The 25,318-nt window shown below is 41.6% G+C and overlaps 1 protein-coding gene and 1 non-coding gene across 7 annotated transcripts in view; one reads left to right on the top strand and one right to left on the bottom strand.

Moving 5' to 3' along the window:
- The window catches only part of CARMIL1 (capping protein regulator and myosin 1 linker 1), a 262,957-nt gene extending 244,106 nt beyond the window's left edge, over positions 1 to 18,851 (bottom strand). For 2 of the 6 annotated variants that reach the window (XM_016140897.2, XM_036235257.1), the window contains exons 1-2: positions 18,309 to 18,851; positions 14,991 to 15,088 (exon numbers count right to left, since the gene is read on the bottom strand). In XM_016140897.2, the coding sequence (XP_015996383.2) occupies positions 14,991 to 15,088; positions 18,309 to 18,348 (138 nt within the window). In that variant the 5' untranslated portion in view covers positions 18,349 to 18,851. Of the gene's footprint in view, positions 1 to 2,075; positions 14,964 to 14,990; positions 15,089 to 16,097; positions 17,893 to 17,929; positions 18,174 to 18,308 lie in introns of those variants that run through there. The other 4 variants (XM_036235261.1, XM_036235260.1, XM_036235259.1 and 1 more) reach the window with 4 other exon arrangements.
- On the top strand, positions 6,923 to 7,025 carry LOC118613215. Its single transcript, XR_004955349.1, has one exon. It is a non-coding gene; the product is annotated as a U6 spliceosomal RNA (small nuclear RNA).
- Positions 18,852 to 25,318: the final 6,467 nt, after the last annotated feature.

Below are 25,318 nucleotides of genomic sequence, written 5' to 3'. Positions count from 1 at the left end.
AATAGAGAAGTGGAGAAACCAATTTAAGTTGGGAAAGGCAGGGTCATGGGCACCTGCTGCCAGCACATCTGTGCATATCTTGGAAGAAGGATCTATTCCCCAATTTGGGGGACACTGGCTTATAGCTACACAAGGCTTCTTCAGGTTTATATGCTAAAAAGGGTTGAAAGTAGAACCAATAGGTAATGAGATGCTTTCTTGGGTTTTTCCAAAGATTACAGGTGAAATTTTAGGTGACAGTTTTACTTGTTTAGAAATAAAATGACATATTATCATTTTCTCACACTAAAGAAATTAAGTGTCATCTCTGAAAGCCTAAAAAACATCTTTCACTGACTCGGTATGAACAACTCTGTCAAAGACAGACTATTTTTCAGCAAAGGAGGAACAAGTAACCAACTAAAAGTTGAAAGTCCATCCAATTTCTCTCCCAAGTAAACGATGAAATCAAGCCCTCAAAAACAGGAAATAAATCACTCTCTCTGAAATGACGTGCAGAAAGGGAAACAGAAGTGACTCATTTGCACAAGGGTTCACATTCCTGAGACGGTGGCACGAACACTGCACAGTAACACAACAGAGAGACATTATCACCTCTCTCCTTAAGCATCCCTGATCTCCTGGGTTAGGAACTGGGTGTAATGGGGAGCAGAGCTCAAATGAAGTGGTCAGGGAGCATGCCGTGGCTTTCACGACTGCGCTAATCATTCTGAGTTCAGTTCAAGCGTCTGCCGCGGACCACTCTCCCACTCTCCTTGCCTCCCTGGTATCGATCCCTGCATCCTGCACAAAGCTAAACTTAAGATGGGCTACATCAGACAAGGCCACTGAGTAGAGACTTACCAGGCCCCTGAGAAAACCAGTTTGGGCTTGAGATTTGTAATCCACACCTGGGTCATTTACTAAACAAATATTCTGCATACACCATGAAAAGATCACTATTAGAAGTAGGGGGCTTGGTACAAAAGTACAGTAAGGAAAGAGTCCTGGGGCTCTCCAAAAGTTTACGGTCTCCTCAAGAATACTTGTTTGAGAAAAGTAACAAACTGATTATGCTCTTGGTCAGGCTCCAAATCTTTGAAACCAGCCTCAAAAACAAGCACTGGCCTATGTTCCCAGAACCGTTCCCTGATGGAACTTAGCCAACCATCTGAGCAACAAGGTAAAACATTCTGTGGAGTGACTTGTGTGACAGGATCCAGTGGATCTGCAGCTTGAAGGTACTTGCATCCTTTCTCAGGTTTGAATAGGAAAGAGAGGGAGGAAGGGGTGCACCTGGAAGGATGATAGAGGCACTAAAAAAACAGGGTCAGTGAAAATAATTCAAACTGGAAAAAAAGTTCTTTACACCCACCAAATTTTTAGAAAATGATTCACAAAGCTGATTTCAACACTCTATTGCCTATATTTCCAAATTTGTTTTTTTTACAAGTCTAATTCTTAGCACTTCCCTTAAAAGAGATGGTACTGGGGGACCTTAATAGGAAATATTAAGAGAAAAAGTCATTTGAGGTCAAAACAATATAGGTCCAGGGCTGAATACAATGAGCTAGCCTCTGGTCTGATCTCAGGAAGTGAAGCAAGGTCTGAGGTTTTCTGAAACATGCTCTGTGCAGGATTCTTTCAGAAAAGTCAACATAACACACTGACGTGAACAGTTTCCATCTCCCATCTCTCCTGTAGTGCTGACTTCATGTACATCAGGATACTGGCTGGAGAATGTTTCTAAATAAAGAGGCAGGAGCTGCCCTATGATTCTGAGGCACAAGCTGCCCTATGATTCTGAGACACAGCCAGGCGGAGAATCTCTGCTTTACAGAAGCAGCTGGCCATGAAACTGGTCTGCAGGGACCACTGTCTCCTCAAATAAGGATACATTTGTTGGGCTCTTCCAGGCGAAGAGAATCAATCAGCCAGTAGCCTGAGGTCATGATGATCTAACAAGAGGACACCTAGGGAAGCCAGTAAAAGGTGAGCAAGTGAGACAGGAAACGCCATCAGCAGCTGCCCAGTGGGTCTTGTAGAAAATTGAGAAATACTGTTCCCAGGTCTATTAAATAGCTGGATTCACTCACTTTGACTTTAGGGGTCCGCCTTTCCAAAGCAGCCATCCAGTGCTCTGTCAAGCTCTTTCTGCATCTACTGTTCCAGCCACAATTGGCTCAGTGACAGCTCCTTCACACTCTATGGCTGCTTACCCAGGGCTTGTCCCATGCTTGTGCTTCTCATTTTTGTGTCTCTGTGTCTCAAACTTCCATGAGGAAGAAGACGCTGCCCAATACAGGTCAGCCCTGTGGGGCACAGTTGTTGAAGCAGAGGCTGTTAGCTGGCCTACAGAAGCTTACCTGAGGTATCAGGCACAAACACCCTGAGTCCAACCACTTGGCTCAGGTGTGGGGTTTCCGGCAGCAAGTACGGGGAGGCTGAAGAAAGGAAACCCTCTGAAGGAAGTTGTGGACAGCAGGTTCTCAGCAGGGCCACTACAACCAGTAGACATCTACCCTAACTAGGCTAGTAAAAGTTTCAAAGTTCTGTATGTGGTGGGTAATGATTTCTCAGTAAGGCTTATTCTACACGTCTTTAACTGGTGCTTAACAATCTAAATCAGTGTTTCTCAAATTTCAATGTGCATCAGGATCATTTGACGGGGTGGTTAAAGCAGATCATTGGGCCCCTGATCCAGAGTTTGTGATTCAGTAGCTCTGGAGAGACCCCAAAAATCTGCATTCCTAACAAGTTCCCAGGTGATGCTAAGGTTGCTGCTCTCATCCAGAACCACTGGTCAAACCTATTAGGTATCTTAAACAAGAAAAACTTCTATTTGGTGCAATCTGGTATTGTTATATATAAATATATATCTACAGACTTCAAAAATAAGTATTTTTAAAAGCACATGGATTTTGAGGTAAATTAACCATACCTATATTATAGAACTGTAAATTTCAGACTTAGCTATAACTTTACAAGCTAAGTATGACTAGGTACACATCTTCTCTCTGATATTTTGGGACCCACTAATCTAAATCAGTAGTTCTTAACTGGGGGCAATTTTGCCACCCAGAGAACAGATGACAATGTCTGCAGACATTTTTAATTCTCACAACTGGGAGAGGGGGGTGATGCTGCTGGCATTTGGTAGATAAAGGCAGGGGATGCTACTAGACATCCTATGATGCGCAGGCAGCCCCTATGACCAAGAATTATTTGGTCCAAATGTCAACAGTGCTGACACTGAGAAACTGTGATCTATAGGTTGTTTAGAAGGTGAGAATTCAGCACTGTGTAGAATTAAGAATCCAACCTGCCCAGGAATTCTCGTGTGCAGAAAAGCACAGCTCCATGGGACAACGAGCCCCAAACATGCCGCTCACCATACTACAAGCACAACCATAACTGAAATCCAAGAGGAAGCTTGGATCTGAGGCACTGAGAGCAGATACACTGCCCCAAAGGAGCCAACACAGCCCTGCGGCATGAACGGGAGCCAGCTACTGGTTTTTATTTTTTGCTTTTCATTTTACTGATTAACCTGGAAGTGAAAGAGGGGTTTGAGCATATTTCCCAACACATCTGGATTTGCCATGAAAAGGAGATGAAAATAAGATACCCACAGTACAAAAAAAAAAAAAAAAAGGCACAGTACTATCTTCAGAGACATAGTTCTCAACAACATCCTTAAACCCTTTCTTAAAAGAAAAATTTTCAAAAACAATGCACCCTCTTCAAAAGCAGCAGGGTGCAAAACTCCTAAACCCATTTCTGTAGATAGCAGATACTGGTTTAAATTGGTTCCAGCAGAAAAACACATCGAAACGAGTGTCTCGCGCAGGGCCAGGAAGAAATGTAATCTTAAGGTACTTCTTTTACAATATTTATATAAAATATACCCAAATAATCTGTGACTAAGCGTATATAATCAGATTCTTATAATCAGAGCATTTAGTACCATCCATTGAAAAACCCCCCAAAGCAGTAACAATTACTAAGATTTACTGATGATTTACTATATGCCAGACGCTATTTAAAATTTTTATGTTTTATCTCATTTAACTTTCAAAACAAATCTAAATCTATGAAGTAAGTTCGACTACTCTGCCTATTTTACAGATAAGGAAAGTGAAGCACAGAGAAGTTAAGTCTCTTGTCCAAGGTTAGACAGCAAACACCAGCAGTTTCAGGATTCGAACCCAGACAGACAGATCCAATAACATAGAGAAAGATGCTAAAAGACTGGGAAGTATAAAATGTCTGAAGACATTAAAAAAATAAAAGCCATCCCTGAATTCAAGGCTAACTATACCACAAGCTTCACCCTCTATAATATTAAAATGTAGAGCCCAATTCTGACGGACAGAGAACTGGTGATTCCAGAAAACACAGCGCCAGACAACAAGGAGCTGAGTGTGAAGGCTGCCTGCACATCCAGCACTGCTGACAACACTTGTTCTGCTCCACGAACAACCAGCATATGTCAGATGTAAAGACAGATGCCACTTTCATTACATCTCCACAGCGAGAACACACAAATGGGACAATGCTTAAGAAATTCTAAGTGACAAGGTGCTAATAGCTTCCCCTGTGCTCCAGATGCTCTCCTAACAAGCAACACTGGAAGAGAGAGTGGACCAACTTCTTGCATCCTTGGCGAGAAAGAGAAAGCAATACCGAACACAGACAACCCAGTACATTCCCCACAGAGATCACTTAGAGGAGTGCAAACTGGGAAAGGGTTCAGGGCTATTTAAACTCCAAAAGTTTTTCGAGGGGGGCAAACCATTGACAAGGAAACATCCCAGCACTTCACAGATGATGATCAACTTTGAGAGGATAATAGCCAAGAGATTCAAATGAAAGCGCCCAAACAAGGCAAGTACTGGACCAAGTCATGCTCCGCTGGCTGGTTCTGATTTTCATTAGCACAAGGAGTACCAAGGATTCAGTGCACAATGCTGTACAAGAAGTGTCCCCAAACTGCGACATTATGCCAAGAATGGAGGCAAAGAATAGAGACTGGCCCACAGCAATTTAAAAGAAAAGGAGTTGGGGTGCTCCCAGTGCCAGACTGGTCTGTTTACAACCGAGCCGGAAAACAAGCACAGGGGCTTCCCTCCAGGTCTCAGTTTCCTTCTGCTGCCCTGGCAGTAAGATATCATCTTTGTTTTGTTGCTAGTGACAACCAATTTAGGACAGCTGGATTCAGGAAACAAAAAATGCCCAGCAATAACACCTTACCAACCAGCTCAGACTTCCATTTGCCAAACTTCAGCTCAGAGTTAACACAAGAGTGTCACTGGGCCCCGTTGGGAAGGAGAGTCTGGAATCAAGCAGCAGAGAGACTTTCTTGAAAGAGCCCTACAAGGCTTCAGAAATCACAGGACATTTCCCACATCTGCTTTCTCTTGTTTTTCCTTGTCTATTCCCCAAAGTGACTAGGAATGTAGAAATGGAAGGGGTCGTCGTATGTGCTTGTTTTCTGAGGCAGCAAACAGGGAGTCCCTGAGGAACCCCTTCCTACCAGCCAGCCTGGGAAGGGAAGACACCATGAGCAGCACGGTGCACGTGGCAGCTTGGGAGGAGGGAGTTCAAGCTGAACACATGAGGGACTCAGCAAGGACGAAGGGCTCCATCAGGAGCTGGTCCTAGAAGAGGAGCCTCAAGACCACAGCACCTGGACACACCCCCCTCAGGGTGGGGAACCAGGGGAAGGGTGAGGAAGTGGAGAAGGGAAGTGGGATAAGAGGCAAGGACTGCCCCACTGCTGCAGCAGAGCGGGGAAGGACCTTGCAACTGAAGAGGTTTAGTGGCAGCTATACGGGTGAAGTAAACTAAACTGCCTTCAGCACCGTCTGGAAGGAGAAGTAATGCCTCCTTTTATTTGATACTAAAATATCTTCTAAGACACAGGACTAGCTGTACATGCTTATTAGCTTAACTACATTTTGTCTAATGAAGGTGCTATGTGCCTTATCATTTGCAAATCTGCTCAACAACCTTTCATCAGTGCATATAGGACCCAAGGTTAGAAAGTACCACGATAAGAGCAAAAATCAAAGACCAAAATCACGTAACACAGTATCACACCCAGCTAGGATCCAGCCAAGGAAAAGACTATAGCTGATTCAGCAAAAGCCAAGACAGCAGCAGTCAAGAGCTATGACTCCAGAATTCCATTTGCAGTCCCTAGGAAACACAAGAGCCACAAGACCTCCCCACGTCTGCAAACATGCTGTGGAAGACAGTATATACACACAGGCAGACCTGTCAAGAGCCCTAAATTGCAAGAAAAAAGTTTGCCTATAAAGCCAGGGTCCAGGAAGCACTGGCCTAAGAAATACAAGAACTTTAACAAAGAGAACAAGCCATTCTCCTAAGTAGATTTTTAAAGAATTTAAAAAACACACAATAAAATTGATAGGTATTCTCTATTAAGACTTCCTGAACAACAACCAGGTTAAAAAATACATCCTTTAAATAGTTTGTCAGGCAGCAATTCCACTTCCAGGAATTCATCCAGGAGAAATAAATGAGGATGTGCACATTTATGAGGCAAAATATTGGAAGCAACCTGAATATCTCACAAGAAGTGTTAGATAAATTATGGTATATAATTTATAGTGGTTTAATGGGATACCATGCAGAAATTCAAAACTTATATATTATTGTCATAGAAACCTTTGACCTTAATTATTGTTTTAAAAGTAGGTTACAAAATAGTATTCATAATTCCATTTTGAAAGTATATTATATTTTATATATGTTAGCATAGAAAAATCTGAAAAACACTGATTTTTTTCCAAACACATCTGAATTAATAGGACTAGATGATTCTTCAGTTTTCTTATATAATTTTTTAGTACTGCAAATAGCATGGATACTTTCAAAATTTAAAAAACAAGAAAAAAACATTAAAAAATTTTCAAGTGCTTTCTTCGGCAACACATAAAAAAATTGGAAAGATACAGAAAAGGCTAGCACAGCCTCTGCACAAGGATAGCACGTAAATTAGTGAAGTGTTCCATATTTTCTAAAAAGGACATTTCCAATGCCCACGCAACATGTTGCTTGCACTCTTCACCTGGCCGACTGCACCTGATCATTGCTTCCTACATGATCTGGAGGAAGAGCTCTGTGATGCCACAGACCACAGCCCCCCTTCAAGAGGCACCATCCCCAGGAGCCCATTAAAGAGTCGGAGAAAGTCTGCTTAGTTCAGAATAACACAGTTTGCCTAACATCTGTGATCCCAAAACACCTACGGTTTAAAAGGCTCAGTGACAAAGTAGGATGATCCCAAACCAAGGTGATCAGAACAGTGGAAAGTCTGGAAGCAACAGCCCCTGAAGTGAGACTGCAGAAGATGAGCATAACCAGCCTAATGACTAAAAGGCCAAGGAAAACCTGAAAACCAGCTCCAAATATTTGACCCACACTCACAAGTAGAAGAAAACAAAACTGTTCTGTGACATCTAGTAGACACCACACTAAAACGAACACAGAAAAGTAACTGAGAAGCAAATTCCAGCCCAAACTAAGTAAAAAAGGGCTTTCCGAGACTCTCATTTTTCCCATCATGAAAATAGTGAAGCAAAAAGTGGATACTAGTTACCAGGAATGCTAAAGAAACTTCTCATGGGCCAGAATGCATGGTTAGATAGTCATCAAGAGTCCTCCAACCAAAAATCCTCTAGGCAGCAATCAAGGAGGGCAAGATCTCAGTAACTTCCCCAGAATTAGCTCAAGTCAGTCTGTCCACACCAGGTCCCATTTGGAGGACATGCCTACTAATCTCAGTCAATGCCCACCAATGTACCCTGAGGAGAAACTATGCACATTCATCTCTAACCCTTGCCACAGGCTGAAAATACTCTGAGAACAGCTCAGGGCATTTGTAGGTCCCTGCTTCAACCTCTAAGGGGACCTGCTGCTGTACACCTACCCACATCTAGAGAGACCAAGACACCTGTGGGCCAAGAGTTAGCAAGAGATGATATTTTCAAAAAAAAAACTCTCTCCCCAAAGACAAAGCTGAGGAAAAGGACCCAGTGGATGAAAGTGGACAGACTATTTTATGTAGACACACACACCCCACCCCAAGCATCATTCTTTTCCCTCCTTTACTTTACCCCTCTTTTGTCAAAGAGTTTGGAGAAAGTGGAAGAGACAGAAAGAGAGCGAGAGCAAGAGAGAAAACCATAACAAAAATTTAGACATCAATATGCCTCTTACACACCAATCCAAATTATTATATTCTATTAAAAGACAAGCATTTTAGAAAAAGGAAGAGGATTTGGGGAGAAAAAATCTTCTACCCTTCATCAAATTTTAGTTGCATTTGTCAATCTACTTTAACAGTAACTATTAACAGTGTTTCCAATTAAATGAAACATAACAGTGTTACGGCAACCCTTTACTAAAGTCTTTGTTTTCTCTGTAACTGTTTTAGAACCACAAAAAAAAGTTCTCCCTGTTCATTCCATATTTTGGTTAGATATCCTGGCTCCTCCATGTCCTCAGGGCTCCTTTCACAATACTCCCTCCAGTCCCTCTCCTCCTCCTCCTCCTCCCCCTCCCCAGACTGTACCTCAATGCCCTGTCCTCAGGGTGGCTAAATCCCAGAGGCTGGAAAAGAGTATCTTTTCAAGAACAATGAAAAGTTACACCAGGGCTGGTGTATGTTCCACAACTTCTTGCCCAAGGTCATTTGACTCATGTATCCTAACTACAGAAGAAACTAGGGCAGCTGAAGAAGAGTAAGCAGAATGTAAACGCAACTCAGGTAACAAGTTCAAGTTGGCCAGAACTGCGACTTGGAAATACATGCCACCAACTTCTAACCAATATCAATGGCAGCCGACTCCAGTTTTGAGTTGGAATGAATTCTGAAGCATTCAAATATAAATTTATTTTGAATTTCCCAGAACTTCTTTCTGCTAGGACCCTTGGCAAAAACAGGTGCTCTCCGATACCCACTCCTGAAGATAGTGTCAATGTTGTTGCTGATTTTTCTAAGTCATGTAACTTCACCCAGGTGCTCTGAAAATTACCTATGCACTGAATCGTAAGTGATCCTTAAAAGCTAAGGCTCCAAGCAGTACCACAAAGAGATCTGTTCGAATTACCCCACAACCGGTATAAGAGCCTCCGCAGAGAAAATGAAGCCCAGAGGCCAGAATGATGATTTTCCAACACTGTGATCCAGAAGCCACTGAAATCCACAAATGTCTGATGTGGATTTCATCCTTACATCAATTTTAATTGTGTTTTACTAGAATAAAACACAAACACATGATTTTATGTGTTACATCACATTTAACATATTGGAGATCAGCAATGAGGGAAGCTGTGCTGTCAGGATAACCCATTTTTATACAGAGCTCAGAATAAAGCCTCTCCAGCCATCTCTATGTGGAGAGCATCCTAGGATTACAAAACTAGCTGTTTTTAAAAGTGTGATATTTGTACCACTTACCTGGTGAATGGGGAGTGTCTCTATCCTACGTAGCCAAAACAAAATCCAATCTCCCTTCTTTTTCTAATTTATGTTCATCAAAACAGCCTCACTGACATCACTGATTGGATTTATACCATTTTGGCTTTAACGAAAAGCTTACAAAATATACTCTTAAAATATCACTACTTTATGAGTTCCATGGAAAATTATGTGTTTTAAAAGGGTACTACTGGTTTTCAAAAAATGTCTGAAACCATTAGCCAAGGTTGATGTCACCAAAAGTAGCTACAAAACAGATTCCAGAGTGGATATTTCTCTGAGAAATGACAATGCCACAGGTCATGCTGCTGAGTCAAGTTAGTTATTAGAGACCAGGGAATTAGGAAAAGATTAAACAAACTGGTCATGCGAAATGAACATGGCTGATGTAAAAGAACAATACCTTCCACATCAGAGAACATTTGAGATTTAAAGCAATTCATGATTTAAGTGGGCCAAATGCTTACAAAAACTTAGGCGAGAGACAGTCCATTTTTAATGTATTTTTTAAACAAAGAGGTAATAATTGAGTTCATATTTTGAGTTAACAAAAAACAGCCCCATTTCCAGCACATTTTATGAGGGGTGTGGGGGATCACAAGGTTGGCAAGATGATATAACCCAAATTCCAAAATGAAACAGAATAAACGAAGCTGAGACCAAGAATGGACCTTCCATACACTCTGGAGGCACCACCTTGGAGAAATAGGAGGTCATATGCCTGCCCCCAGACAAGCAAAGGCAGAAGCATGAGCAGGAGGAGGTCACCAGGGACCTTGCTTCCTCCTAACAATATTTTTCTTTCAACCATTAGTTCTTTTAAAAAGTCCAAGTAATACCAAATGCTGCCAAGGATTTGGGGAGACTGGATCCCTCATACACTGCTGGTAGGACTGCTGAGTGTAGACACTCTGGAAAACAACTTGACAGCTTCTTAAGAAATCTAAGGCAATTCCAGTGCAAACCCACAATTGCACTCCTTAGCACTGACCAGGGAGATATGAAGACTTATGTTCACACAAAAGCCTGTAACCAAACACTTATATCAGTTATTCCTAGTGGCCAAAAGCTGGAAACAGCCTGCAAGTCCATCATTAGTGGGTACACAGGCTGTGGCACATCCATACTATGGAATGCGGCATGTATTGTGTTTTTACACTTATATACATTTTTGAAGTAACAAAATTACAGAAATTAGGAACAGATTAGTAGCTACCAGGGATCAGAGAGTGATGGGTGAGAGTGTGAGGCTGTGAAAAGCAATTAAGGGACCCCCATGGTGATGTGTTTCACAGGATCAATGTCAACACCCTGGTTGTAACACTGTGCTATAATTCTGGAAGATAAGGGAAATTGGATAAAGGGTACAACGATATTTCTGTATTATTTTTTATAACTGCCTATAAATCTATAATTATCTAAAAATGAAAGTTTTAATTTAAAATGAATACATAAATTAAAATACATTTTTAAAAGTCCATCTAAAGCCAAAATTGGATGAAGTTTCAATTAGCAAATGGGAGAATGGAATAAGAATCTAAGAAACACAGAATCATTTCCTAATGACATTCCCTAAAGACGACAGAGGAAGGTATTATGGCAACAGATGACACATTGCCAGTGTGTGGACTCCAGCACACCTGCCCATCACTTAGATAAAAAGCACAGGGCTGATGGGCCGCTTTTCAGTGAGCACTCCTAACGGTGGGTGGCCTGTTCCAGCCTGGTCCAGTTTCCCTTTAAACTGTCCCAAAAGACACCAGCTTGGGCCTGCTCCATCCCTGTTTCCCAACTTACAGTCATTAGGGTCTCAGGACAAATAAGTCTGTGAAAGACAGCATCGTTGACCTCATCCTTAGAACTCTACCATGCACACAGGTATATTAATGGCTCTGGAAAGCCATGCAGTAAAGAAACCAGTTTCTCTTCAACACCCTGACTGAGAAACGTATTTGACCCTAGAACACTCACCCCCCCTGAGCACCACAGTACCTCGATTTCATGTGACCAAAGCATACCTTAGGGATTCTGGATCTAGTCAGGTACACCATACCCTGCTAAATAGGTGCCACAAACTACAAATTAACCTTCTTGGCCTCATGGTGAACTGAGCTCAAACTCTCAATGAAGGCCATGGATACCTGGGCATTAGAAGGATTGGGCATTTTCGTGCCACTGAGAAAACAGAATATGGGACTCCTTGGTTCCCTTTGCTTTATCTGTTGCGTGTTTATCATATGCTAGGCACTGTGCTAAGCAGTATTTAAATATATCCCAGTTAATCTTCAAAGCAACCATTTACAAATAGATACTGTTATAACACCTGTTTCATTAGAGAAAGTCATTGAGGCTTAATGTTGTTATAAAGTGGCTGAGCCACAGTGTGAACCAGGTGTGACACCAAGGTCCAAGTCCTAAACCACTGAGCTCTACTGCCTTCCAAGAGGAGTGAGGATAAAGTTCATGTAAATGTTATTAGAAACAGGTGGTGAGTAGAAGCGTCTCTAATCAGTCCCAACTTTCACCTGATTTGGCAATCACAAGGAAAGGAATCATCTCTATGCCTAGCATTCTCCATTGGGCACAACTCGCTCCAGCCGTACCTAGTATGTTTCCCTAACACGCTATGCTCCCTCTGGCTTCTAGGCATATTCTGTTCCCTTTATTCAGAACATGTCTCTATTCCTCGGCTAACTCTGACTCATTCATTTAGTGTCAGCTTATATCTCACTTTCTTCTGGAAGTCTTCCCGGACCCTCAAGCCTGAATTAGGGCCCTTCTTAAGTGCTGTGACAGCCCCTACTCAGAGCATACCTACTCAGAGCACACCTCAAGCACTATCTGTTGACATGTTTACCTCCCACTAGACTGTGAGCTCTGAGTCCCATGAAGGCAGAATCTACAGGTACCCTGTACATTCCCTGTGTTTAGTACACAGTAGGCGCTCAGTAAGTATGGAACAAGTTAATATAGAAATCACATAAAATCAAATAAACACAGGGATTACTGATCCTTCTAAGATCCAACTCTCCCCAATCACTGGTTGAAAGTTTGCAACCACTAAACAACCAACAGAAGGATGTTTCTTTTTATTTTGAGCATAATGGTGAAGCAGATATGCTCTGATACAAATCTGGGTTCAAATCCCAGCTTTGTCATTAACTAGAGGGATCAACAAGTTCCTTTAGCCTCTCTAAATCTCAGTTTCCTCAAATAGAGATATAAATAGTGCCTACCTCATAGAGTTCCTGTAGGATCAAATAAGGAAATGCATATATAAGTGTTCAGGTGATTGCCTAACACTTGATCAATGTTCAATGATTATTAGCTATTATGGCCATGAGAAGATGGAAGATGAAGCTAAACTTTCTACAAAAGATATGCTAGAAAAGGTATAAAATCTCAAACTATAAAGAAAATAAGTAACATAAACACACTCCTTGATAAGCAAAAAAGACAAAGCATGGGCACTGCAGGAAGGGAACAAGAAATAAAATTCAAAAAAGATGTGTTGAAAGTATAAGCCAACTCATTTATAACCTATTTTTAGTAGACTGAGAGCCAAAGGAAAGCCGGAAATGCAAATTATAAAGAGATCCTCCAATGTTTTAATTTAAGTAATTAAGTTTCTCAAAATTCAGAAACTCCAAAATCCACAATTTAAAGGTTAATTCACAAACCATCTGCTCAAACTTGAAGCTTGTCGGACCTTGAATATTTCTATTAATAATTCCTGCCCATGCAAGTAAGGAACAGCCAAAACAAGTTTACACCAAGCTACTAGAAACTGCTCAGATTCCAGATTTGGGGAGATAATTGCTTAAATTCAAAGAAACTCATAATTTGGTTACAACTTTAATGGACTCCAGCTAATTTTAAGATGAGCCAAAAAAATCTTTATATTAAGTACTAATCATAACTATTTTTAAATGAAGCTAACCTAACTTCATTATAGTGGGTATTTAAATTTGTCTTTAAAATTTTACCTTTGCAAATTTTACTACGAACTGGGTTTATTCTTAGTGTGATGAGTAGCATTCATACAAAATAACACCACGTATCATGTTAGACTATTGTGGCAAACACTACCTGACATTTAAGTTGTATAAAAGTGGGTCTTCCTTGTGAATATTTACTTTAAGCATGTAAAACAACAAATGGCAGAAACAAAAGTTCGTCTTTCTACACAATCGTCTCCAAAAAATACCAGAATTCTATGGTTAAACACTATTAAGTAAAATGTACTTTTAGGAAACTTACTCTTTATTAAAGCCAAATAAAACAGAACAATGGCGCCACTCACTACTGCTATGGATGACCTTAATCATGCAACCTACACGAACATATTTTGTTGAGGCCCAAAAGTCACTCAAGTTTCCCACTTCAATTTCTCTGCCATCCTGACTTGTACAGAGCATAGAGAAATAGAAGTCATCCATCAACAGCCTAATCCTTACATCTACAGGGAAAGACAAGCAGATACTTTTAAAGATTCTCGAGACAGATGTTATCAAAAAGACACTTCAAACTCTGTAGCAACTTCAACTAAAGAAACAGACTATTAAAAATATTCTCTTTCAATGACATATGCTTGGGATTTGTTTTAAAATACACTTGGGGTGGGGGCGGGGAACCCTGTGGGGAAATAGATAAAACAGTACTGGCAAAACATCAAAAATTATCAAAGCTAGATGAAAAGTACACAAGGTTCATTATACTAGTCTCTACTTTTGCGTATGTTTAAAAATTCTCAATGATAAAAGATAAACAGAGAATTCTCTCCATCTAAAAATAAAAACAAGATATATTCACCTAAGCTTAAATTTAGGTTTATTACAATCTCAACCTAGAAACCAGTAAAATACCACAAAAAACGTTTCACCTATATGAAGAAACAATTCCATCATGGCGATGCCTAACAACTTGATGCCCAGCGAGGTCCAATCCTTCAGCCATTCCAGCAACTCCTCTCACAGACTGGACGGAACCCCAAGTTCAATCTCAGCACCCACAGACACTGCCTCCAGCAAGCATTTACCTCCGAAACACCATAACCAACATGAAAGGACTAATGTTTTCTTCACACTCTCAGATCATCGCCCATTAAGACGAACACGAATATATTTGGGAAAATTTAACTAAATCATTAAGCTGATAGGAAATGAATTTTTTTAACTCTTCTCTAAATTCTCACAAATAAAATCATAAATCAGCCACAACAGAAATAATAAGGTCCATTTAACATCAAACTTTGCTTAAACAAAAACAGGCTCTAGGAAATGATCTAAAGATAGGCTACTTTTACAACTTTAAGAAATATAATTGTAAAATTAAATTATTCTGCTTTTACCTTTCAATAAACAAATACTCCAATTAACTTAGAACTTTTGAACAAAATATAAAACAGAACTAGGACTGCATGAAAATTAAGCAATTGAATTAACAGAAGAGAAAAAACACTTTCATTTCCAACCATTTTCTTAAAAAACAAAATACTTACCAACACCTTGTTTTCAACTTTGTCTCCTTTAACTTCCAATTTTATTTTCTTCTTTACTCCAATTTTTATCTTTCTGCCAATAACATCCTTTATGTTTTCTGAAAGAAGAAAATGGTTTCATTAAATTTTATAAAAAAGAAAAAAGCTTTGGGGCAGAGAAAGCATTTGGAGTATTTTTGGTTATTTTTATTGTTGTTGCTGTCCTTTTATTATTTGCTGGTTTTAACAAGCCTGACAGTTATCAATCAGCAAGTATTTAATGAACACCTTTTGGGCCTCATACTGTGTGCTCAGATGCCAAGGTAAAAATAAAAGTATATGACATAAAACTAATCCATGCAAAGCATGACATAATCCTGCTGGGTAAACAGGATACACACACAAGAAAACAAAGGGGGGTACTGTTGAGTAGTATCATCAAACACTACATTGCATGCAGACCATAAGCACAAAAGGAATTCACGAACTCCTTGGATAGTTACCCCTGGGCCCCAGTGCCAGAACACAGACATTATCATTTTCTGTGAGTGCATTGACATGAAGGTTAGAATATAGGGCAAAGACTCAGAACTAGATGGACGAATGTAGACAGCGAAAAGTACTCCTAGCCATCTGTTCTTCCAAATTCATCACAGCACAACACTCCCGAAGAGTGGTAAAAAGGCAATGAATGGAACAGGGGGATAGAGAAACACAGGAAGACCTGAGAATTTGGACAGTGGCAGGAAGGTCTTCTTGGGAATCCCATGACGACCCCAAACTGGACAGGTCCCAAACAAAACTCATCATTTTCCTTCTCCTCCTCTGGTCATTATCTCCAACTTCTCTCAGATAGGAAGCCAGTCACCTACTCTCCTGGAACAGCTATCGACCCCTCGGGGCTTGACCCTGCATTCAGGGCCTCAGAATCTCTTACTAAGTCCACAACTTCTAACTTATCAGGCTCCTGTCCCCTCCATAATCAAAGTGACCCTTCCAAAACCACAGCCTGACCATGTCACTCTTGGTCTATAAGCTGCAGTCATTTCTGGATAAACTCAAACCTTGTAGCAAGTCATTCAAGGTTTGTGAATGTCTTTCACATTTTTTCAGCTTCTCAGCACATACCTAAAGATTCGATCATCCCTGTCATCTCCATCTTCTATACACCTAGGCTTCTGTATATATTATTCTTTCCTGGGATGTCCTTTTCCTATTCTCTTCCTGGTTATATCTGAAACTGACTTAAGAATATATACACATGGTAAGAAACTAAAAAATTACATACTAAAAAATTAGAAATAGCTATCTCTGAGTGGGCATATGGGTAACATATTCTTCTCATTCTTCTCTGCACTTAAATTTTTTAATAAAAAGTCTGTATTACTTTCATAATCAAAAAGACACACAGCACATTTTTAAATGTCTTCATGGGTTGCCTTAAGGGAATACACTGAGGTTCTTCATATGTTTGCCATTTTGAATTGATCAGAGTAGAACTCTTACGACAACTTGAAATTAAGAGGAAAGCAAGTGCAGGAATTTTCCCTATTTCACACTAATTAGACCAATTAAAGGCTCAGAAAAATCAAACTGGGCATACCCCAAAAGCATGTGTCATTTGGTTGAAAAACATGTGAGATGGGCAAGACTCAATAAACATAAAAATTCTATTTCTAGATAAGGGCTAAATTTAACTTTAAAATATATCAAAGTATTTATTTCCAGAAACATCAATACAAACCAGGCACCTTATTTCCACCCCATCCTTCATCACCCTTTCTCTTAGTTAGACCTAAGTAATTACCTACACTTTTCACTACTAGGCTCAGGACAACTAATTGAAAAATCTGTCACACTCTTAGTTATCCTTATCCCCTGGCCAGTTAAGCAAGCCCTCCCCTAAACTCTCTTTTTCAGGACCTCCAGGCAGCTCAGAGCTCTGGGCGTATTTCCTCTTCCGGGCAGGGTGTTGGAAAGGCTTCAACCTCCCCAAACCGGATGAACCAGTCACTCCATCCAGCCAAGGCAGTTGATGCTTATCTGAGGAGGGGACTCCACAGGGTTGAAAAGAGAGAGGAGAGGAAGGAGGCCCAAGATAGAAGGGGGGAGAAGGGAGCTACTTCACACCCTAAATTCGAGTAAATAATTAATTGTTTTTCCTCTCAATTCAACAAAAGCAGAAGCTTCTATACATAACAACTGCTTCCATACAGCTTATGTCCATCAGGTTTCACCTGCTAAGTTTACAGTCACTAATGGAGAAGCACAAACTCCTACAAAGTACTATGGCTAAAAGGAGGAACAGGGGGCAAATTCCTGAGGCAGATGAAGGGGAGGTGAGAACTTCGTCTTGTCAAAACCATTCAACATCATCTTACTGAGCTGTAGGCCCGTGCAGTGTGGCAAGGATGGGGCAGTAAGGAATATAGGCCACGCGGGAAGAGGAGGGGGCTCAAAACACACACAGACACACATACCTTCTTACAACATGCTACACACAAGCGCATACACACACAAGCTTAAACACTAGGTTTCCTGAACACTGTCCCGTCACCTCATTTTAGCTCTGTCACCTTAACCCTCCACAAAATTAAGTTAAGCCTCAAGACATAAAATCCAGCCCCCCCCCCAAATAACCTCAAGGGGCTCAAACAATGGGTCACCTTGCATAGGGTACCCCACACAGGTTCCCTAGGAGATCCAGGGTGGGGAGAACAGGCAAGGTTAATTATTATTAAAATACGGCTTTTATCATTAACCCTCAATTTCCTGGCCAGTGTTTGCGTCAGTCCTGTAACCCTTTCGCTCCCAGATGGCTAAACGAAGCCACGCCTTGCCAGGCTCAGTCCTAATACCAGACCAGCGCCCCATCCCCAAGTCTGCATGTCAGCGGGGCACCTCAGGTCTGGGATTTTTCCCAGGAGGGAAGGGGGTTACACGTGCCAAGGACCACCTACTGCGCGCTCGCCGGCGTCCCATGCTGGACTTCCCCAGACTTCCCTGAGTTGGGGGCACTGAGCCAGGTGCTGTAAGGGTTCTCCACGCCTACGCAACTCCCCAGACCCAGACGGCCCCCTCCTACCGCCAACCTCGAAGCCCGGGTCACGGCGGGAGGCAGCGCCGGGGCGCCCAATTCCTCCCATGCCAGTCTTTATGGACTTGGCTTTTCAGGCGGTCAGACCGGAGCAAACTTCCTGTCGCCCCTGGTAACCAGCCTAACCGCACTCCGAGCCGCGGCCCGGGACTCGGCGGGACCTGAGGGACCCCGGCCGGGGTGGGCAGCACGGCGGGGGCGAGGAGCGCAGAGGCAGGGAACCCCACGCGCGCGGTTCCTACCTGACAGCTCACGGGGCAGCTCGGCGCTCTCCTCAGCCATGGCTCCTCCGTGCGGCGACCGCAGGTCCCACTCTGATCCACGGCCCCGCCCTCTCCGAATCCCTCGGCTTTTTAGGGGCAGATGCTGCGTGCAAATGGGAGGAGGCGAAAGGTGGAGCGGAGAGACAGTTTCACCGCACCCCACGCCACCTAAATAAATAAATAGTTGCAAATCCGCAGTAGGCTTGCTGCTGAGGCTACATGACGCCTCCTTGCAGCTTCCACGGCCAACGGACCGACGGACGGAAGGACGGAGAGCCGGCAGGACCCTGCTTCGGCTCCCGCGGCTGCTCGGGTCGAGCCTCTGCTCCGGCTGCGTTTCGGCTCCAGGCTTCTGCAGCTGCTCTGGCCGCGAAAACTCCTCCCGACCCCGCGCGCACCTACAGCCCCAGGTGCCAGCGGAAGGCGTGGGAGGGGCGGGGAGATCGAGCAGCGGGGGCTGGGGATCCTGGCGCTCCCGCAGCTCCGCTGGGCGGGGCAGCTCCGGCCCTCCTCCTCTCCTCCTTCTCTCCTCCTTTTCCTCCTCCTTTTCCTCCTCCTCGTCCTCCCCCCTCCCCCTCCTCCCCTTCTCCTCTCCCGGCGTCTCCTCCCCGCCTCGCGAGAGCGGCTCCTGCACGGTCCACGGCGGCCTCGGCGCCCGGGTTCTTGTTCCCAGCGGGGTCACATCCCCGGGCGACGCTGCCGGGGCCGCGGCGGGAGCGGGCTCGGCCCCTCCTCACAGCCTGCCTCACCTAGCGCCTAAGCCCTGCGTCTGTGGAGGGAGCGCGGGAGCACCGGAGCCCTCTGCTGGCTGCAAGGAAGGAGAGCCGGGTGCAGGGCCAGGGGCTGTGAGGCTGAAGATTAACACAGATTCTGCAGACCCGTCTATACGAAAACTGGATCTTTCCGGGACTCTTTTACGCACTCTCCTTGTTCAGCCCTCCCTATGACATGTCGTTTCACTAGCATTGTTAGTTTTCCATGCCTAGCGAGCAGGAGCTAGACGAAACCTGAAACGTAAACCATCTAATGAAAAGAGTGTGTTCAGCTGGCGCTCCGCAGCCGCTGCGTGCGACCACAGACGCTCGAATGGTGAAAGTATCTGTCACTCGCGGGGAGCCTCCTTTAACCCCAGCGCTATTCAAGCAGTGAGCATTATTCACAGAAGCTGGAATCGGCCTGCTGACGGGTCTGATCCTACCTGGCCGACTCCCATCGCCTGCCCTGAGCTCCACCCCAGAGATAACTTCAGGGGCCCGAACATTCGTGAGCGCCTTAATTGCTTTATTTCCTAGCAACTGAGAATGTCGAATCACGTTGCGTTTTTAAAGGACAAAAAGAAGGGCGGGAAGTAAAGAAAGGGAATCCTTGCATTGGTTATCTAGTTTTAAACACTGCTGTCGACTCTGGGTCCCAAAAGTAATCTTCATCTTCTCAGCCAGGCATTATCATCAGGGCATTTACCAAACCGGCCCCTTCCCACTCTTAATTGCCACACTCTCCAAGACTACCTGCTATTTGCTTTTCCTTTACCCTTCAGGTTTTCTGGTCCTTATCTATTTCAACCACAACTCAATGTGAACTTTCTTTATAAAGATTTTCCAGGTTTTTTCAGATCATGTGGTCCCTATATTTAAAAGCGATAGAATATATTGCCTGAAACACTCTTTTGTAAACCCAACCAAACCTTGCTTGTGTATTTGTCCAGACTTACTAGTTAACTCTTGCATGGTTCCCTTAGTTTGGGTTTTTCTGCCTGAGAATACTATAGGCAGTTGGAAGGCAGGACTTTATCTCAGACTTTTCAACCTCAACAGACTTGTCCAAAATAGGTGTTTCATAAACATTTATTAACTGGCTGGTTTTAGAGCTTTGGATCTCAGATTTCCTACTATTTGTCTCAAAAGGTGTCAATTTCTTTAAGCTAGACTTTTTTATGCATTAGTGGAAATTTAATGTATAGTATCTTCTAATGTTTTTTATTCAATAAATGGAAATTAGCATCTCAAAACTATCTTCCATTCAACTGTGTATGTTAAGGAGGATTTTTCTGGCACATCCCAATGAAGTTTTAGAAATAGCCCTGAAGTTTCCAAACCATGCAGTAACTCTCGAAAATAAAGCAAGTCAATAAAGCCATGAACATGCTGATCTCAGAAGCTAAGCAGGATCTGGCCTGGTTGAATGGGAGACCACCTAAGAATACCAGGTGCTGTAGTGGGGGGGGGGGGATAAAGGAAAAAAGCAAAGAAAGACAAAAGGCCATGTGCCTGCCCCTCCCCCTCCCTGGAGAAAAGAAAGAATAAAGGAAAGGCCGTGTGTCATTTTCAAGGCTCTTTGGCATCTTTAAAGGAAGGTGGGGGTTCAATGAAAGAATCTTTTCTTTTTCTCTGTAGCAGGGTCCTGACTGGCTTCTGTGCCTCTGAAGGCATGGATTCAAATGAATCTCCTGTCTCAGTGCTCAAAATCACTGACTAATCTGGGCAACCAAAGTCTTTTACTTCTTGGGTGAAAAACTCAAACACGTTTCAGAATAGCAAGCGGAGAACTTCAAGGAGCACTGCATATAATGCTGTAAAATCCAACAAGCAGTAAACATCCCCTGCACACTACAGCCATGGTGCCAGCTTAAAGAAGGCTTTTTGAATTCTGAAATGTGTGCTTATTGACAAATCTGCCTGCCCCTCCATGTTGCTGACTTTCTTCATTGTACCTGCCTTCCAACTTCCATACTATACGTGTGATTAGCTAGAGCTTCATCTAGTAAATATTTATAGGTGACCATGTTTAAGCATTATAACTAGTGCTAATAAAAATGAAACCTGTTAGTCAGAAAGGAAAACCGGCTTTTCAGAGAATCCCTACTGCACCTGAACTTTTTAAGTATTAAATAGTTGCATTAACTATAACATGTACTGAGTAACAAAGTTATTTTGGAAAATTATGCATGGATTTTTATTTTTCATTCCTAGGCATACATTTTATCTATATACAGCCATGCCCACCATAACAATGTTTCAGTCAACCACAGACTACATCTACAGTGGTGGTCCCATTAGGTTATAATGGGCCTAAAAATTCCTATCACCTAATGACATTGTAGCCATCATAATGTTGTGTGATGCAATACTCATGTGTTTATGGTGATGCTGGTATAAACAAACCCCTGCACTGCCAGTCCTATAAAAATATAGCACATACAATTATGTACAGTACATAATACTTAGTAATAAACAAGTACATTACTGGGTTATGTATTTACTTTTATTGTTATTTTAGAGTGTTCTCTACTTATAAAAAGTTTTCTGTAAACAATAATTCCATGTCGCACTGACAGCAGCCTCATACATCTTTTGTTTACTGTGTCTCTTTATTGCATCATTTTCTCTCGTGCTTGATTTCATCTCATGTTGTTTTGTACAATGACATGCTGCATAGGCTAGGAGCAGTAGGCTATACCATACAGCCTAGGTGTGTAGTGTGAGTGCACTTGATGATGTTTGCACAACAATCAAAACATGTAATGACGCGTTTCTCAGAACATATCATACATTGTTAAGTGACTGTATATGGAAATTCTCTGTACTTTCAGTTTTTCTGTGAATCCAAAACTGCTCTAAAAATAGTTTATATTTTAAAATATACAGCACCACAAGGACAAAGAAGATAGGAGAGGAGAAAATTTGACATTTTAGAAACTGGGAAAGCCGATAACAGAATGGTAACTAACTTAGGCCAGAGAAAGACAACTTCTGAGCCAGAGGGGAGAAAGCAAAAGGCAAGCTAATTTCTATAGCAGAACCCAAAAGAAGCTCAAGAACTGCAGGCACAAATGGTATCTAAATGCAGAAGTGCAGAATGAGAGAACAACAAACAAGAGGATTGGTAAAGACTTTAAAAGGACACATTGACACACTCCATAGAGTGCCCTCTCTACCACACACAGCCAGTCAACTGCTCCATGACAATTGCCTAAGATGGGATGTTCACTCTTTGGAGAGACCAAACAAAAAGAGGACCTAGTCTTGGAACAACAGAAGGTAAAAGTGAGAAATCACATCATACTGAAAAGGGGAAATAATAGAGAAAAATCTACCTCCTAAATACCAAGCCCCACAACTTCTTTTTCTGCTTGGTTCTCAGAAGTTTAGCAGCCAGGTTGATAATCCCAGGCATCAGAATGGATAATTCCTCTCTTAGGTCACCACTCATCCTTAAAAGAAAAACCCGTGGCATACTGACATATGGGGATTTGCCAATGAAAAGGCCAGGATCCCACTGATCAACCTCAGTTGATCTCCACCAGTTGATCAGCTTTGTTATGCTTCATTGTGAAACATGAACATCCAACACTGATATTTGAGAATAGCCTCTATCCTGAAAGCCAAAGACCAAAACAAACGAATCTTAACAAGGAACAAAGACAAGCATGGAAACAAAATAAAACTTAAGAATCTAAGATGTGGGAACTTTTGCTTCTGGTCATGATGGAATAACAATGATTGAAACTTCCTTTCCATTAAATACTAGAAAATGGTACAAAAAATAAGAAATTGCTGTTTTCAGACATTAATATCTGGTAGGACTGTGACCCTTGAAAAAAGGGAAACAAAGTGACCACTATGATTGACACAGATTTCTGCCTGAAAATACTGGATGGTGGGTGAAGAGAGGGGGATCCTAACGAGAGTCCACTGAGTCAAAAAGATATAAAATTTGGAGAGACAGAAGTGGCTGTATGTTGTGAGGTGAAGTTCCAAGGAGGAAGGAGCTGCTCTTGAAAGAGCTCCAGGAATCTTCAGAGAGATCCCATGGGTCTTTGCTGAGCACTCAGCCAGGCAGACATATGCAAGGTGAGACTCCACAAGATCAGGGGTGTTGTAAGCTGAACTCTTCCTATACCTAATACAGAGGAAAGAGAGATTTGAGCCCTATTCAGCCAAGGTGGGGAGTCATCTGTTCTAATCATGGGCACTCATGAGAGACTTTAAAAAGTTATACATAAAAAAAAAAAAGCCCAAAATAAGTAGAAGGTAGAAAATAATACAAATTGGAGCAGAAATCAATGAAATTGAAAATGAACAAATAACTTTTTTAAATCAGTAAAATGAATCTGGTTCTTTGGGGAAAAGAATCAATACATTTGATATAATCTTAGAAGTCAATTTTGCTGTGAACCTAAAACTGCTCTAAAAAATAAAATCAAAGTTAAAAAACTCTAGTCATAAGAGAAATAATAATAATAACAGCCATAGCTGCCATTTAATGATGCTAAGCCCTGGACATATTTCTCCAGCATTGTTTATATTCTTTTTTACTCTTTTACAATTTCATCACATGGATTTTCATAAAAATGAGAGAATATTGTTGCTGAGTTGCTCATGAACTCAGGCTGTGGAGATGTTTCAGAGGGATCTACTTTCTGTGAGATATCACTAGTGGTTAGTAAGGAAAAGTGTAAGATGTTTTGGACTGCAAGTAGAAATGCACTTTGCTGCTGCTTCTTCTTATTTTTTTTTTAGTAATTAAGAAAAGTTTATTGTGCACACATCAAAAAGACAGCTTGCAACCCAAGAGCACTCAAACCAAAATATGGAATGAGGCTTATGAGTATATGTATCTTTCTAATAGTAATTTTCTATTTTTTAGTTACATTTGGTATAAAACAGTATAAGAGTTTCAGGTATACAACATAGTGATTAGACATGTACATAACTTACAAGTGATCACCCAGATAAACCCATCTGATACCATACATAGTTATTACAATATATGGACATATTCTTTGCGCTATACTTTAGATCCACATGACTATTTTGTGACTACCAATTTATACTTCTTAATCCTTTTCCCTTTTCACCCCTCCAACTCCCTTCTTATCTAGCAACCATCAAAATGTTCTCTGTATCTATGAGTTTGTTTCGGTTTGTTTGTTTTGTTATTTAGATTCTACATGTATGTGAAATCATATGGCATTTGTCTTTCTCTGTCTGACTTACAACACTCAGCACAATACCCTCTAGGACCATCCACATTGTTGCAGGTGGCAAGATTTTATTCTTTTTATGGCTGAGCAATATTCTATTGTATGTATGTACCACCTTTTCTTTATCCATGCATCCATTGATGGACACCCAGATAGACTTCATATCTTGACTACCGTAAATAATGCTGCAATGAACATATAGATTCACATGTCCCTTTGAGGTAGTTTTTTGGGTTTCTTCAGATAAATGCCCAGAAGTGAACTTATTGGGTTTTTCTTTGTCTTGTTATAGGCTTTGTTTTAAAGTCTATTTTGTCTGGTATAAGTATTGTCGTTCCAGCTTTTTATTTTTGTTTTTGTTTCCATTTTCATGAAATATATTTTTCCATCTCTTTACTTTCAGTCTGTGTATTTGTTGTTGTTGTTGTTTTTAATCTGAAGTAAATCTCTTGTAGGCAGCATACATAAGGGTCTTGTTTTCTTATTCATTAAGCTACCTTATCTTTTGATTGGATCATTTAATTCATTTATGTATAAATTAATTTTTGACAGATATGTAGTTATTGCCATTTTATTATTCATATTTTTTATATTTTTAATCTCCTCCTCCTTTTTGTCCTTCTTCTTCTCCTCCTCCTCCTCCTCCTCCTCCTCCTCCTCCTTCTTCAAGAAGTCCCTCCAACATTTCTTGTAATACTGATTTGGTGTTGATGAACTCCTTCAGATTTTTCTTATCTGGGAAGCTCTTGATCTGTCCTTCGATTCTAAATGATAGCTTTGCTGGGTAGAGTAATCTTGGCTGTAGGTCCTTGCTTTTTCATCACTTAGAATATTTCATGACAATCCCTTCTGGCCTCCAAAGCTTCAGCTGAGAAATCAGCTAACAATCTTGTGAGAGTTCTGTTGTAAGTAACTAACTGCTTTTCTTTCACTGCTTTTAAGAATCTCTCTTTGTCTTTAACCATTAGCATTTTAATTATGATGTATTTCGGTATGGGCCTCTTTG

This window comes from Rousettus aegyptiacus, unplaced genomic scaffold (genome assembly GCF_014176215.1).
Source record: "Rousettus aegyptiacus isolate mRouAeg1 unplaced genomic scaffold, mRouAeg1.p scaffold_m13_p_17, whole genome shotgun sequence".
Classification (NCBI taxonomy): Eukaryota; Metazoa; Chordata; class Mammalia; order Chiroptera; family Pteropodidae; genus Rousettus; species Rousettus aegyptiacus.
This window is presented reverse-complemented; position numbering and strand designations above follow the sequence as displayed.